Genomic DNA, 18,084 nt, shown 5'->3' on the forward strand with positions numbered 1-18,084 from the left:
CTGATGCATGTTTAACCATCCAAAATAAAAAGAGCATCACTTCATTAACAGCTACCAGCGCTGCTCTGTAGGCGACCCTGCCAGTCTGCAGTGACAGCAGAGGAGGGTAAAGTTCAGCTCCTCACTGCTGGGCTTTAGTTACATTTAGGGAATCATATGATCGTCAAAGAGGGGGGCAATTATTTATTATCACCCACCCCTAATTCTTCAGTGATATGAATGGAGCAGCAGTTACATTCTGGCGCTTCAGATGTAAGTACTGCTGGACTATTTAAGGTGGTATGGGAAATTTAGTTAGCTAGCTACCGAGACATTAGCATGCTATTAGAGATTTTTAATGCTCATTATGAAGAAAACGACCATAATACATTGAAACTACATTAAACCAAGATAATACAATGTTTTTGTCATTTTAACAGAGAAAATTCTCATATTTGTGAGTTTCTTTGGTCTCTTGCACAGAAATCGACAGTTTTTCTTTTTTTCTCATAACTCTCTGTTTGGAGTCTCTGAAAAACCTCCGTTTGGAGGGTCATGTAGCCCCAACACTACACCCTCCCCCTCTATCTCAACAAGAATCGGGACACCCTACCCCTAGATGTGAATGCGGAACATAGAGGGGTAGGGCTAAGTGCTAAGGGCGAGGGGTGAAATGGGACTGGGCCTAAGTGTCTATTTTTAGCTAAGATGTTCAGCTTTAATTTGCTGCTGGTTGGGTTATCCTATTATAATGTATAACACGTTTGGGATATACGGCAGTGAGTAAAAAGTCCCCCCCTACTCCACATTCAGAAATTTCATGAGTGACACGTCTATGAAATGAGCACAAAGAAACAGACATTTTCAGTTTCTTTATTCAGTAAATCTCACTGGACCCAGACTGAGTGGGGAACCCTTTGTGAGTTGGAGTCACCAGTGCTTAATCATGCATTTGCAAGTTTTCTTGATGAGGTTCTGATTGGTCACGAAACTCATGTGACTTTCAGTCACAGATGCCATACGCTGCTTGTTCTCACACTGCTAGTAGTTGGTAGTTCTAATCATAGATATACATACCTAGATACCGCGATGGGTCCAGCCAAGCACGTCAACTTCGCTGCTGGACTGCATTCAGTACCATTACAGAGCGGCAGTTTAAGAAAGATACTGTCCAAAATTACACTATTTCAGGAATATCACACTCAGAAAGTGGGATAGGATTATATAACGGAGGGAACGCAGTGATCCACACTCATGTCTGTGTGATGTTTATGTAGATATGGTCGTGTGGTTAATGAGGCACAGAGAACCTGTTGATGTGATTGTTTTATATTAAGCTTATTTCATTTAATATTCTATTCAGAGGAACTTAACCTCATGTAGTAGTTATTTATTTACAGTGATGGTTAAAGCTTTGTAGTGTTAAGTTCTAGCATTCCTTAATCTGTGTAGATATTCATAATAGATTAACGTTAGCACCTTCTTACATGAAGCTGAAGTTAGATTCTTATTTGCCAGCTTCTTGTTCAAATTTTCCCGTTCCACCTTAAACAGTGCATCAGCCAGTAGCTTGTTTGAATTTTCCTGTTCCACCTTAAATGGTACAGCTTCCGGCACCAGAAAGTAACTGCTGCACCATTTAAGGTGGAACGGGAAAACTCGAACAAGAAGCTGGCGAACAGGAAGCCAACTTCAGCTCCGTCCCTCTGTGTATTAAGATTAGAGGTGATTCACTCATTGGTGGATTTGCTGATGTGTCTGATTGTGTTTCTCACACTAAACTCAGTTTTTATCATCAGGTGCAGACTGAATACTTTCCTGCTGGTCCGGACGGATAATTATCACGATCAGTTATTAAAGTAATAAAAGCCACCGAGAGCAGATCCGAGCAGCCCGGATTAATCTGTGTCTGAGGATTATAACTAAACAAATGTGGTGAAAATCGGTTGAGTAATAAGGAAGTTGTGGCTGATTTAATCCTGAGACTCATCGTCTCTCAATACAAGTGAATCTGTTCACAAGCGGATCTTGACCTCTCCAACATGGTGGACGTACAGACGTATCGCCTCAGATAGAGAACAGACAACGCAGCATCCAGGTATGGATATCTATGGTTCTAATCTATTAGGTGCAGCTTCATTATGACAGTGTGACTGGAACGGCTCTAGACTGTACACTTGACAACAGTTTGGTGCTGAGGCTATCCGAGACTAACAATCAGTGACCCGGTTATCATCTGACACTTCCCAAGCCAACGAGGAACCGGGCAGTGAGAACACGAAATAGCTGCTTCGTTACTGTGATGCTCATTATTATTTAACACTGCAGGACAAAACTTTAAATAGTTAAATAAGGCACTTCAAACTGTTTTGCACAAAATCATTCCTCTGGTCAAATCTCAGCCCCCAAAGAGGGCGGGGCATAACCGAACAATCAGTCTGTTCCAAAGTATTTCTGTCCAAAGTGTGTGGGGGCGACAGAATGGACCTCAGTGGTCAGTATGGTGATGTCTGGAAACTCCTCGATTATAGACTTAGCCCCTGAAATCACAAAAAGGCCTTTACTGAATAAGATATGCATAAGAATCTTTTAAAAACAGCATATCGTCACTGTCGGGACAAAACCTTGTGTCTCTGAAACAGCAACTTTTTAGGAGAAGGAAAAAAAACCTTCAAACAGACGTTAATAGAAGAACATATTTTTCCAAGTAATTTTGGACCATTTCTATCGATCCTCTTATCATGAAATTTGAATACAGCACATTTTCACAATCTGTTTAAAACAGACAAAAATAGACATACAAAAATGATTTTGTCTCAGCAGCAACATTATGTAAATACGTCGTATCCCTGAGGGTCTCCAAACTGACCATCTCAGATTTGCTTTTTTTGCCCACTTTTAAGAAAGAACGTAATTGTGCCCAATGGATGTGTTTTCTTTAGTTTCTGACATAAAAAAAGCTTTAAAAAGTAGTCGTGGCCTTAAAATGTCTGCTACAGAAAAAAGGTGCAAAGTCATCTGCACTCAACAATTTTCAGGAATTAGTCTTTGGTTTAAGAAAACTGAGAGGCAAATTTACTATTGTATAGCCTTTTCTAATAAACTGAAGCAAGTTTGCCCATATATATATATATATATATATATATATATATATATACACACACTGATCAAGCATAACATTATGACCACCTCCTTGTTTCTGCACTCATTGTCCATTTTATCAGCTCCACTTACTATATAGGTGCACTTTGTAGTTCTACAGTTACAGACTGTAGTCCATCTGTTTCTCTGATACTTTGTTAGCTCCCTTTTACCCTGTTCTTCAGTGGTCAGGACCCCCATGGACCCTCACAGAGCAGGTACTATTTGGGTGGTGGATCATTCTCAGCACTGCAGTAACCCTGACGTGGTGGTGGTGTGTTAGTGTGTGTTGCGCTGGTCTGAGTGGATCAGACACAGCAGTGCTGCTGGAGTTTTTAAACACCTCAGTGTCGCTGCTGGACTGAGAATAGTCCACCACCAACCTGTCCTGTGGGCAGCGTCCTGTGACCACTGATGAAGGACTAGAGGATGACCAACACAAACTGTGAAGCAGCAGATGAGCTATCGTCTCTGACTTTACATCCACTAGGTGGACTGACAAGGTAGGAGTGTCTAATAGAGTGGACAGCGAGTGGACAGAGTGATTAAGAACTCCAGCGGCACTGCTGTGTCTGATCCACTCGTACCAGCGCAACACACACTAACACACCACCACCACGTCAGTGTTACTGCAGTGCTGAGAATGATCCACCACCCAAATAGTACCTGCTCTGTGAGGGTCCATGGGGGTCCTGACCACTGAAGAACAGGGTAAAAGGGGGCTAACAAAGTATCAGAGAAACAGATGGACTACAGTCTGTAACTGTAGAACTACAAAGTGCACCTATATAGTAAGTGGAGCTGATAAAATGGACAATGAGCATGGAAACAAGGAGGTGGTCAGAATGTTATGCCTGATCGTTGTACACACATACACTCTTAATGATGCAATTTTTATTTTTATGCAATAATTTATTGAGCTGGAATCTCGTTGGGGCAAGTCAAATTTTTGTTGCTGGGTTGAAGTGAAATGTCAAGTTGCATCGTTGGGGCAAGAAACCCCTCAGAAACAGGGCCAAAAACCCTTTTATTAGCATACGAATACATACCCAAATATTGCTAACTTAGATTTTCATCATAACGTAATTATTTGAAGGTGCTAACTACAGCGATCTTTAGCTATAATTAGTTAACCTTTTAAGCCATCTTCTTGGAGATGGGTTTTCAGGTGAGTTTTACAGCTTTGCAGAGTTAAATTCACACCTAATCTGTTCAGGCACTGATCATTTGCACATTCAACTATTTTTCATAACATAAATTTGAAATGAATTTACGAATTAATTGATGCCTCAATTTCATTTTAAAACACATTTTCAGTGTTGTTCTTTGATTAATAACATGAGGGACCCTCTTTCCTGGGGTAGGGGGTCATAGGCGGTCATAGTCCCTTTACAGGATATTACTTTTGAGGTAAAACAGTAAAATTGGCTGCTGGGTATCTCGAGCCCAGCTATATTTATTAAAGTGTCAAATATACCTCACTTTAAGAAAGATGTGGAACGACTGACTATTAAAAACATTATTTCATTTTTTTTATGGCTTAATTTTTTTTTAAAATGTTTCGCTAACATAGCCTTGTGTTGCTACAGTGGCTGATGTATCTCTAGCCTACATTTCTGTCTTTGGTAAAACAAGGTGTATTTGATACTTTATATAGTTTGGCTCAAGATATCTAATACTCTACATTTATTCATGGAATTGGGCTCTTTAATGTATACATTAATTTGCGATGTTGTCAGTCAGTCCTGAGCAAAATTCATTTAGAATGTCTGATAAACCAGAACGTTTATTACTCTCAGAGAAATAGAGAAATGATAAAACATGCATATTTGCAGAGTCTGTTTTGGTAGTTAAGCGCACCTTAAACACAGGGGTCTCAAAGTGAGTTCCTTCTGTGCGAAGCACTGCAGACGTCAGCACTCTGCCTCATTAAACACACCTGAGTCATCTCATCAGCTAATTAGCAGGGCCTTCGTGAGTTGAACTCGGCTTGACAGAGAGGCGTCACTGATCTTATCCACAGTGGCTACAAACTTTCATTCCATCCAAGCAGAAGACTGAGACCAACACGTGGAATCAAGTGTGTTTCTGCTTGACTGGAATGAAAACCTGCGGACTCACAGGCACTTTGTGGACAAGATCTAACCTCTGCAGAGCTGTGGCCTGGAAAGAACCCCGTTTAACACCCCTGCCCACAACCAAAGTTTCGATCATCTAGAACCAACAGTTAAAAAATAATGACTTTTCAAAGTTTGCAGGTTTTTCTGCAGTAGAAATTTTATGGTAAATTAAGGCCATGCCTAGGTTAGGGAACCAGCCTTGTGACCGAAGGTCGCTGGTTCGACCCCCTGAGCCGACACGCCGTACGTGACTGAAATGCCCTTGAGCAAGGCACCTAAACCCCAACTGCTCCCCAGCCGCCGTGGATTGGGCTGCCCACCGCTTCGGGCAAGTGTGCTCACTGCCCCCTAGTGTGTGTGTTCACTAGTGTGTATGTGGTGTTTCACTGCACGGATGGGTTAAAAGGCGGAGGTTAAATATTCCTGTTGTGGGACTAATAAGGGTCACTTAACTTTTTAGAGTCTAAATCTCAGAAATGAATGAATATAAGGATACGATCACATTACCAATTTTTTGCCTCAGTGTGACACAGACCTTGTATTTTCAGAGCTTCTGTGGACAAATCTGATCTTTTTGAATCAGACCTGAGCCACTTTCATGTGGTCCTAGATCCAATTTGTGGCCATGCGTCCTTAATGAAAATGGTCAGATTGCACGTTGTTGACGTAAGTGGTTCATTTACGTGGCGTTACGGAGTTGCACGTATTTTCAGGGTGCAGATTCGTTCACATTAATGACGGATATGAATCACTAACTCACACAACTGTGAACCATCAAGCAATGAGGCTTGTATTGTAAACGTAGCCTTCTTAAAAATAGCACACTGTCTATTGGGCACAACGTAGATATACGTCCCTAGATGCCACGTTGTCTGTTGTTCTCTATCTGAGGCGATACGTCTGAGCATCCGCCATGTTGGAGAGGTCAAGATCCGCTTGTGAACAGATTCACTTGTATTGAGAGACGATGAGTCTCAGGATTAAATCAGCCACAACTTCCTTATTACTCAACCGATTTTCACCAAATCTGTTTAGTTATAATCCTCAGACACAGATTAATCCAGGCTGCACGGATCTGCTCTCGGTAGCTTTTATTACTTTAATAACTGATCGTGATAATTAGCCGTCCGGACCAGCAGGAAACTATTCAGTCTGCACCTGACGATAAACACAGAGTTTAGCACGAGAAACACAATCAGACACATCAGCAAATCCACCAATGAGTGAATCACCTCTAATCTTTATACACATAAAATAAACCCCCAAAACACAGTAAGAAGGACGAAGCTAAAGTTGGCTTCTTATTCGTCATCTTCTGGTCGAGTTTTCCCATTCCACCTTAAATAGTGCAGCAGTTACTTTCTGGTGCCTGAAGCTGCACCATTTAAAGTGGATCAGGAAAATTCAAACAAGAAGCTGGCGAATAAGAATCTGACTTCAGCTTCGTGTAAGAAGGTGCTACCATTAATCTATTATGAATATCTACATGGATCAAGGAATGCTAAAACTTACCACTACAAAGCTTTAACCATCACTGTAAATAAATAACTACTACATAAAGTTAAGATCCTGAATAGACTATTAAATGAAATAAGGTTAATATAAAACCAGAGGAAAAACAATCACATCAACAGGTTCTCTGAGCCTCATTAACCACACGGCCATATCTACACATAAACATCACACAGACATGAGTGTGGATCACTGCGTTCCCTCCATTATATAATCCTATCCCACTTTCTGAGTGTGATATTCCTGAAATAGTGTAATTTTGGACAGTATCTTTCTTAAACTGCTGCTCTGTAATGGTACTGACTACAGTCCAGCAGCGATGTTGACCTCCCCAAAATGGCGGCACCGTTGACGTGCCTGGCTGGACCCAACGCGGCATCTAGGCATGTATATCTATAGCACAATAACAACACTTTGAAAGAATGAAGCAAATCTGAGATGATCAACCGGGAACGTTTTGTGAAATCAAGTGATTTGAAATGAACTGCAGATTTTCACATCCACACTGACACTGTCTTACCATGAGGAGTGGAGAAAAGGCTGAGGAGGATGATGTGTGAAGGCTGGACACCATGATCAATCAGTACCCTGACCGCTTCAATGACTGTGTTTCCACTACCTGTAGGTCAATATTTAAGATGGAGAGAAATCATGATATTCCATATTACGTATTTAGTTTAACAGTAGTATTATTTATTTATAATCTGTGCCCCTTTGTTAGTAATGTTAACCTTGTAGTTTAATTCCTTTACTGTGAATAAAGTTCTACAGAGCTACAGCAGTGGCATGGGATTACTTGGACAGGTAAAAAAAAATCCAACCAACTTCTAAGACTCAACTTTGGAGGAGAAAAATAGAAGGAATAGGAGGAACAATATCCCTGCAGATTTCTTGGAAAAACGGAAAGCAAGTCTGCCAGGAAGAATGAAAGCTGTAATAAATAAATAAATATAAATAAAAATAAATATAAATAAATAAATGTTTATTGTATTAAAATTATATTTATATTATATCATTTCTGTGTAATTTTCTGTTAAACTCATGTTTTCAAGATGCTAAAAAAAATAAAAATAAATAAATTAAGGGTAGTATCTGACTTTTAGCCAACAACATGACATTTAAAATCTTTCAACTAAAAAAATGAAAGACCAAATGTGTGTAAATCAGCCTGAAGGTGCTTGTAGCATAATGTTCAGACAGCTACTCACTGTTGCTTAATTAATGTGTTACTACATAACATATGGCTACTATCGCCACATAATGCACTAAGAATGATGCACAACAAGCAATTCTATAATATTTCAAGCTAGATTTGTTACAGAATCAGATCAGATTTCCAGCATCTTCTAACTGGGCATGAGGTCGGTGCCATTCTGACCCCCAAATGAATACAACAGTACAGTCCAAACACTCAGTGCCTTCCCTCTTAAACACAGAGTCACCTCCACATTAATTTGATCACAGAAACACAAGGACAATGAGTGCAAGGTAAACACATCATAGGACGGTCCTGACCTCCTCCACCCTCCCTTCAGAATGAATGAATGTTTTTAAGGGGCGCTGATAAAGACATTAATGTACAGTGCTGTTCAGCTTCGACCAGCGCACAATGGTTAAGTGTATTAACGGCGGGCGTAAACCACCCATTACCACGCTATTTTCAGGGCCCCATCCTCGTGCTATTCAGCACTTGGTGGCTAACTGGCAGGCGCTGTATAATTTCCTCGCGAGAGCTATAATTACCCTCTGCGGCTGAACGCTGGCTGAATGAGCTGGAAACGTGGGACAAGACGCAAAGGTCAGCTAGAACAGAGCAGTAAGGTGGGGGGGGGGTCTTTGATTTTACATGTCTAACAGCAGGCTGCAAAGGAGTTACAGGTGCACACGTCAGGATGTGATTGACAAAATATTAGAGATGACACTGACGGTGATGAATTGTCTACGAATCCTATTCACTGTGGACACAACTGGAGCACAGCTGGATTAACAGAGCTGCTGCATAAACCTTGTACTCAGAGCCGCTGTTCCAGAAAAAGAGAAAGATCTCCCCAGAGCTACTAGTTCACTGGATGTGTCTACCTCGTACCTTCACTTATTGGCCGTTTGATCAAGTACAGCTAACAATAAGTGCATTCTGTAGGTGTACAATTACTGACTGGAGCCCATCTCCCACTCCATCTATGGAAAGGGACCACCATAAGACCACCACTGACCAGATATGGTGGCAGATCGTTCTCAGCACATCTGCCGTTTGTTAGATTTCATGGGTACAGTTAGCTCCATATTCATTGGCACCTTTGATAAAGAGAGGTTTAACCCTATTTTGGGTTTTGCAGGCAAAACTCTAGGTCACTTCTAGCCCTCGTAACTTCAGGACGGTTTAAGGTACAAACATGATCTACATATCAGGACATTCAGCAGACCCGCCGCTAACTAGCAAGCATGAGGTCATCAAGCTGTGATGTCAGCATCAGTGAGTAATTCTGCTTTTTGGCCTTAATATTCCAAAAAAGGGTTAAAACAGTGACATGATTCACAATCAGATCACTCATCAGACTCTGACCTCACCATCCAGCGTGATTTCATCCACCTGTGACCGTCCATCAGCCAGAGGTCCAGCTCCAAAATCACCCAAAACCCAGTCACTACTGTTATATTACATATGACAAATATTATTATAAAATTAATTACACCTAGCTCTGTCTTTAAATTTACATTGATTTGAGTATGAAAATATCTGATATCAAATTTGCAACTCAATTTGTGATTAAAAATAAAGCCGGTCTTGCTCTGTATCAGAGTTTTAGCACTCAGCATGAATCCAAGAGGGCAGAATATCAATAAAAAAAAAACATGTCCACCTTATGATAATTGTTTATTTTTGCTCATAATAATCAACAGAATGAATCACCATCAAACTCATTGCACTTTCAGCTCACAGACACTCCAGACTAACAATTTCTGAAAAGGTATCTGGGGTGCAACTTGTTTTCAAGATCTTTATGAGCAGAAAAATTACAAAATTTTGCAGGTGCTGGGTAAATCTTTGATCAAAAATGACCCAAATTCATAAAGATATCAAATTTCTGTTTGGATTTACATCAAATAATATATCTGAGCAGCCCAGGGTCTCCTGAAAATAACAACAAATGGCATGTGTGAGTCACATGTAAATACTTTATAATTGGAATTGGAATTGACCCAAAATGCCAAAAAATTCCCAAAAATTCTAGGTTAAAAAAGTCATGAAAAAATATTTTCATGGTTAATTAGCTCAGTTCTCACCAAAAATATTGAGAAGGAAAGACAGAATCTGTCCACATGTGCCACAATTATTGGCTCCCCTAGAAATGCACAGGAACATAAAGTTACTGTTCCTGTTTATATTTCACTTTAAGTTCACATGAGTGTTCTGGAACTCTCCGGCGGTCATCCCTAACTTCCTGTTTCAACTGGGTTATAAATATGAGGTGACTCACTGGCCAAATTCCCTTAGTCATCAACATTAGATTAGAGAAAACACAAATGAAATGAGGCAAAACTGTGTTGACCTTCATAAATCAGGCAATGCCTTAAAAAAATGTCTACATGCCTGAAAAAGACCTTTTCCACTTAATTATGACGTTTAAAACAATCAGAGCTGTAGTGAAGCTGCCTGGAAGAGGACGCAAATGTATTTCACCTACACAGTGAGGAGGATAACAAGAGAGGGTTAGCTCTTTCTGCTGTCCCCTACTAATAATACCTCTTCCCTTTCCTCCCTGACTGTTCACTCTATAAGCCCCAGCCCCCCCCCAATCTCTCTACCTTTAACACTGTTGATTCTTCTTCCATTATAAACATCATAACTACTTCTAAAACTACAACTTGTTCTCTTGATCCCCTTCCAACAACCTTAACTAAAGCTTCTGCCCTGGTCCCTCATCTCACAATTCTTGTCAATAACTCGCTTCTCTATGGACAGGTACCCTCTGCTTACAAGACTGCTGCCATCACACCCATAATTAAAAAACCTGGCCTTGATCCACTAGAACTCAGTAACTACCGCCCCATTTCTAACCACCTCCCCTGTCCAAAGTACTTGAACGAACTGTGGCTAGCCAACTTCAGTATTACTCATCAGCTAACTGCCTCTTTGAACCATTCCAGTCCGTATTTCGTCCCTCTCATAGCACAGAAACTGCCTTAATAAAGGTCACTAATGACCTCCTGGTGTCTGCCGATATTGGTGCCCTTAGCATCCTTCTACTACTTGACTTGAGTGCAGCCTTTGATATGGTGAGCCACTCAATCCTCCTATCAAGGCTGCATGATCACTGTCTTGGAGTGGTTTAAGTCATATCTGACTGACAGAAAACAGTTTGTCACCCTCGGTGGCCATACTTCTCACACGTCTGTGGTTACTCAGGGGGTCCCTCAAGGCTCAGTCCTTGGACCTCTTTTGTTTATTGTGTACATGCTTCCTCTTGGCCACATAATATGTAGTTTCAAGCTGAACTTTCACTGTTATGCGGATGACACACATATTTACATTAGCACTCTATTAAAAATCCACCCCTCACCCAGGTTGAACACTGCATAACAGAAATTAAAACATGGATGAAGCACAACTTTCTCATGTTAAATAGTGACAAAACAGAACTTATTCTTATAGGATCCAAATCAACTTTCTCCAAAACTTCTCCTTTCTCTCTTTCCATCAACAGTGTAACTCTGTCCCCTTCGCCTCTGGTACGAAATTTGGGCGTTCTCTTTGACTCAACTCTCTCATTCAGTGCACACATCAACTCTGTAGTTAAAACCTCTTTTTTCTCCGTAACATTGCAAAAAATTCGACCGTCACTCTCTCAGTCTGCTGCAGAAACTTATTCATGCATTCATTTCTAGTCGCCTGGACTATTGTAACTCTCTACTTGCTGGTATTAACTCCTCCCATTTATGCAAACTCCAGATGGTGCAGAACTCTGCTGCTCGCCTCCTCACCCGCACCCGTGCAAATCAGCACATTGCACCCGTCCTGCAACGTCTCCACTGGCTTCCTGTAAAATACCGCATACAATTCAAAATTCTTCTCCTCACAGACAGAGCTCTGCATAACCTCAGTCCTTCTTACCTCTCTGATCTACTTATCCCTACTAACCAACTCGCACTCTCAGGTCTTCCTCTGCTGGTTTACTCACTGTCCCACCTTCCAAACTTCATGGGTACGGTGATCGTGCTTTCTCTAGGCTGGCTCCCCGACTCTGGAACTCTCTTCCCTCACATATTCAACAGGCCAACTCTGTCTCCACTTTTAAATCTAAACTTAAAACCTCTCTCTTTTCTATTGCTTAGAACTGTTCTCAATCCTAAACCAGCCCTTTGCCAAGTCCTGCTACGTTTTGCTTGTGATGTTATGACTGTGCTTCATGTTCTCATGTTTGTCTTTACTGTTCTGTATTTTAAAAACCTGTAAGCGTCTTTGTGTTCTCGAAAAGCGCCATATACGTATAATGTATTTTTATTAAGAGAGGGGATAATTTCCCCCAGGATCACAGATTTGCAGATAATGGTATATTTATGGGGGTGACAATGTGGAAGGTGTGCCACAAGAAAGCCTTTTCTTTTATTAATCACAATCATAAGTGTCTGGATTTTGCTAGATGCTACAGGAACTTTGAAGCAGTGTGTGAGGTAGTTAATTTAATATTTAATTTTAACTTTTTTCTACTTAACTTTACTAAGGATGCTAATAATTACAGAGCTGACTTTAGCTATCATGCTACTCCGTATATGTTTTACGAGGCCAAGGTGAAGGAATAGCAATTTGTTGGTAGAGCCATGGTCTATTGGATAAGAGTATAGATATTATAAAATGTCTAAAAAACTGTTTACTTTTAAAATTATTTATTTTGTGTCATCTTTAAAGATTTTACACGTCTTATATTTTCTTTCTCCCTAAAGTCGACTTATAACCTTTCTGTGATTTTATTTACCCAAAATATTCATTGTTCTATGATCATTTTCCACCCTTTTTTCTTATTACTGTACCTTTAAGACTGATATAGAATCACACGAAAAAGTTTGGGCGCCCCTGGTGAAATGATGTTTTCTTGATTTTCTACATAAAAATAAGTGAACACACTTCTGCGCATTTTCATGTAAAATTACTGTTTATTTGCTGAACATACTGGAAAAAAAAAATTAAAATGTGGCCTGTGCAAAATTTATGGCACATTTAACATGTTGTTTTATTTTTTCCCAAAATGTTAAAATTATACACTAAGATTTACAGCAAAATGCCATATTTAAGTTTGTTTACTGCAGTGGATTTGGTAACTTATTTTCACTAAGAAAATAAAAAATCTTGTTCTGATCAGGGGTATCCAAACGTTTACATATCGCTGTTTTCGAAAAAAAACCTCGTATCTCCAAAATGGTAACTTTACAGGAGAAGGAAAAAACATACTTTACTTTTAATGTAAGTCAATGGAACCAGAATTTTTTCCAAGTCATTTTGGGTCGTTTCTTTCAGTCCATTCATCATAAAATTTATGCACAATGTAAAGAACAGGCATTTTCAAATTATGCCACAAACTGAAAAATGACAAAAATGGAGATACAAGGTTTTCTTCCGACAACAGTGATATGGTTGTATGTAAATGATGCCTGTTCTGATTGGCTGTCCTGTTTGTGCCTCATTGAGAAAGCAGTCCAGGCTAAAACCTTATAAGTCCTTGTAACTTGAGTGTGAGTAGGTGGCGCTAAACTGCTGTTGGCTGAAAAGGTAGATGTGTGTAAATGTGTTGGGGTTCACAGCATTAAAAAAACAGTGAATTCATACTGGTTTCCAAAATCGTTTCCCTAAATGGACTGTACGGTCGAATGGTACGTTTTGAAGTTGTTTGTAACACCTTTTGTGAAATGCGTCTCTTTTCAGATGCTCCCTGAAAACAGCTGATCATTCAGTACTTACTCAGGATGGGGTACATCAGCAGAACTTTGCGTCTGTAAATGTCAGGTGGGAACTTTGCGTAGTACACTTTGGCTTTCAGAGTCTCTTCGTCGCTCTGTATAAGAATCTTGCCAATGCGAATGGATCGGCAGCAATCTCTCAGGCCCTGCTCCATCGCCTCACCTGGTTACGGGCGACACAAAAGTACCATCTTGGTAAACGTCAGACTTCAACTCAAGGAACGTCACTTTAATGTGTGTATATCATTTGTGATGTGCTGGAAATGTTAAACGCAAGGCTATTTGACTGACCACTCCTCATTATGCTGACACCACAGTTGCCTCTTTCAAACCTGACACCTTCATACTTGTATCCTGGAAGACAAGAAGATGGAAGCGGGTTATTCATGAACAACTGATGTGACTTTGATGCTCAACATATGATATTTAGATTTACAAAAGCCCTTTGCTGTCCACTCTGAGGATGTATCCTAGCCAGTACAAATAGATTAGAGTCCAAATAATCTTTGAGCTACAAAAATACTGCCAGAAACAAAAGCCAGTGCTGATATCTACAAATAACAATACAGAGTTAAGACATAGCATAAATGCAATACAATGCAGTTCAGTAAGTGCTTAGATTAGTGCTCGCTTAAGTGATTCATAATGAGACGGGTCTTCAGTTCGCATGTGAAGACTGTGAGGGAGTCAGACAGCCAGTGGAAGCTCGTTCCACCACCTGGATGCCAGGACAGAGAAGAGGCTTGAAGGGCTCCAGATATAGACTGAGTGTTGACCACTGCCATAATGTAGGGAGGGGTTGGTCCATATTTGGCTTTATAGGCAAGCATCAAGGTTTTAAATCTGAAGTGGGCAGCTACAGAAAGCCAGTGAAAGGGTGGCCTCCCTAGAGAGAAAGGGTCGAATCCTCTGGACACTATAGAGGGGACACCTGCATGACTGCTTTTGGCGTACACTCTTAAAAAAGATTATTCTCAAAGAACCCTTTGCATGGTGAAAGTGTTTTTCAGACTGATGAAGAACGTGCTGTAGATGGTTTTATATAGAACCCTTTCTGAAAAGGGTTCTATATAGCACCACAAAGGGTTCCAGTATTGTTACAAACCAAAGAACTCTTTCGGTACTATACAGAACTCTCTTTGCTAGTGGAAAATGTTTATTGTATGTTCTGCTGCTGTGCCTGCTGCCTCCCATCCCATGGGTAACATAAATCAGTACCTTCTGTGCAAAACTTTGAGAAATTCAGGTAAAACATCTTTACAGTGTAAATATTTTAGCTTATATTTATTTATAATCCTTTATATTATTAATTTATGTGAAGGATAGAGTTTATATTTTTATCTTATTTTTTACTTTTAGTATTATATATATTGTCTATAAAGCAACAAGTAATAAACTGTAAAAACCTTGTTCAGTAATTAACAAGGTTCATTACTCGCTTGTTAATTCTCTTCTTGTTACTTCTTTTCTTTTTTTTGAGTGTCCTGCTCTCCCTTTGCCGCTGTAACACTGAGAATTTCCCTGTTGAGGGACTAAAAAAGGATTATGTTATGTTATCTTTTCAGATGCTCCCTGAAAACAGCTGATCATTCAGTACCTACTCAGGGTGGGGTACATCAGCAGGACTTTGCATCTGTAAATGTCTAGTGGGAACTAGGCCCTGCCTCCTGTTTATTTACACTTCTAAAGGTTTCAGGAGCCATCCGCGACATTTCGCATCATTAATTTGCGACCTAGAACATCTTAGAACAGTCTTCAAGCATTTTTGGCATTCAAACAGTGTTTATACTGTGCATTGTAGCTATATTAAATCTACGGTGGGAACAGACCTGCCTCCGAAGTAATGTTTCCCCTTTAACTTGACCTGAGGAGGTTTTGAAGGCATTCTGGAGGACTGTCAATGAAATGCAACAGACCTCTATGCAGATTTACCTTGGACAGCCCTGCTGCAGGAGGTCTAACTCGCTCCAATTCATCGAGATCATGGAGCTGCACGCTTTCCTGAGGAAATGGTCAGTCAACTACGAAGTCAACATACTCACCTGTTGGTGTGGTCACAACACATTCAGTATAAGGCAACTGGTTTAGCCCTTCTTCAACCACCAGCCGAATCTGTAAACACATTAAGAGTAGTGAGTTGGTCTGATGGATTCGCTCACATATGATTCTGATGCAAAAGAACAGTAATTAGCCAAAGGGGAATTTCACCAACTTTTCAAACTTCTGCATAATTAAATCAAAAAGATATAAACAAAGTAATATTAGAGGTTCAGTGAGAAATACTCTGTTCTAGAGAAACTTACAGAGTCAGAATTGTTCACAGTGGTGGTGATAGGAACCAGACGTCCAAAGAGTTTAATGTCTCTACACTGTTAGAATTAAAGGTTCTGTTCAGGTACATTTTTCGTTCATCAAGGTACAAACAGTGTAAATGTTCGCTCAAAGCTCCAACAGTGGTTTTAAGGTCTGATTGTGAACCTTAAATAAGTTTTCCCAGGTGAAAAGTTCGTATTTGTACCTTTTCATAACCGAATGTTTAAAACAGAACAGTAAAATAAAAGCCTGGAGACAAGACGGGGTGTGTGGAGTCAGTACAGCTTAGAACATATCATTTCAGTGGATTATGGTTCAGTTATGTTCCCTGACTAAAGGTACTGAGATGAACCCTTGAGGGTTCCACCCCAGTGACAAGAGGAGCGCTGACCCAGTGACAGTTTAGCACCTTTATTTCTGAGAGTGTAAAAGCGACCTCACAGGAAGTTATTACAGGAAATGGTTACGAGCTAAGGAAATGGTTTTGACCTAAATTGTGTTTTTCAAAAGCCAAGATGGAAAGATTTGTGCATAGTGTTATAAGGCAAATTAGTGCCCAAACAAAAAGGTATTTTTTAGATTTATTCTAGGTTACCATTACCAACATTACACATAAGGACTCAGAGGACACTTGCAGGTCATTTTGGATAGTAAATAAAATGGCTAGCATTGTAGACACTGTGACCCCAGGTTTCTATCACCACCATTTCACATAAGACCACTCTGAATGACTTTGTTTACAACTCACTGATCGAAAAATGCAGCAATTTTGGAAAATCGGTGACATTGCCCTTTAAGGGAGCTTCTCTGCAATGAACTGCGTTACTAGGCAAAAACCTCTTACCAGTCTATCAGCACAGAACACGAAATCCCCTCTACTCGTGGTCCTATGGGACACATATGAAACGTATTAGACTAACACAGCATGCCTTTATGTTCGACAACATACAATGCGGATTTAGGACACAATCTGGCCTCCTCACTTGTCCCTGATTATAGTCTGTAGTTCTCGGACTTGGTCATTTAGGGGTAAGAGCTTCAGCTGAGGCCCCAGCTCGATGTGTAAGTGGCCGTTTTCTGGGGTTCCGCACGGTTTCTCCTGGGAATCGCTGTCCGAGTTGTTGCCACTCACAAAGCGGACCTGCTTCATAGCGGCATGGTCAGGGTGGACGCTGCTGCTGCGGGTCACCTGCTGGTTCGGGCAAGGCATGTTTACTCTGCGGACCTGCGGCCAGTGCGATGTTGTCCTTTTAAAAAGTTGTCCACGACAGTGTGATAGTGAACACACTACACTCAGAGGGTCGAGGCCTGAACGTGCAGCGTGTCTCTCACAGCCAGCACATGGCAGCGTGGGGAGCGCGTGAGTGAGTTCACTTTCACTAACAACAAAAACGTCACATCCAGCGCTCAACGTGCCTCTGCTCAGAGTGTCTGTGTGAACTTTTATTTGTAATTTATTGTTGGATTATTTCTAAACATTGGTAACATCCGATACATTTATACTTGTAAAATAATGTATGTTTTTTTTTTTAAGTGGAGGCGAATAGCCTGTTGATCTAACAGTCACACTGTCACGAGCTGCGTCTGTGCGCTCCACGAACGCAGACTTTGTGCAGAGTCTCGGATCAGCAGTATGCGCAGATGGGTGCAGTCTGTGGTACTCTAACGCATTACACTGGACCTCCAAAAACAGCGAGGAGACGCGGACTAATAATAATAATAATAATAATAATAATAATAATAAAACGTTGCGAAAAACATCATGATTTACAATTTGCATTACTACGACGGCGTTTTAGGGCCACTGTTAATAAAAATAAAAATAGAAAATATCGTACTATTTCGATAAAAAAGTCACACTATTTCGAGAAAAAGTCGCACTATTTCGAGAAAAAAGTCACACTATTTCGAGAAAAAAGTCACACTATTTCGAGAAAAAGTCGCACTATTTCGAGAAAAAGTCACACTATTTCGAGAAAAAGTCACACTATTTCGAGGAAAAAGTCACACTATTTCGAGAAAAAGTCACACTATTTCGAGAAAAAGTCGTACTATTTCGAGAAAA

The 18,084-nt window shown here is 40.4% G+C and overlaps 1 protein-coding gene across 1 annotated transcript; it reads right to left on the minus strand.

The window, feature by feature from the left end:
• Positions 1–1,935: 1,935 nt before the first annotated feature.
• LOC118807351 (uracil phosphoribosyltransferase homolog) lies at positions 1,936–17,408 on the minus strand. The gene is made up of 7 exons (XM_036569384.1): positions 17,003–17,408; positions 16,864–16,906; positions 15,749–15,818; positions 13,998–14,060; positions 13,708–13,869; positions 7,273–7,371; positions 1,936–2,519 (listed from the first exon to the last, which is right to left on the minus strand). The coding sequence occupies exons 1-7, from the start codon at positions 17,227–17,229 to the stop codon at positions 2,413–2,415; spliced, it is 771 nt and encodes a 256-aa protein (XP_036425277.1). The 5' UTR covers positions 17,230–17,408; the 3' UTR covers positions 1,936–2,412.
• Positions 17,409–18,084: the final 676 nt, after the last annotated feature.

This window comes from Colossoma macropomum, unplaced genomic scaffold (assembly GCF_904425465.1).
Source record: "Colossoma macropomum unplaced genomic scaffold, Colossoma_macropomum, whole genome shotgun sequence".
Lineage (NCBI taxonomy): Eukaryota > Metazoa > Chordata > Actinopteri > Characiformes > Serrasalmidae > Colossoma > Colossoma macropomum.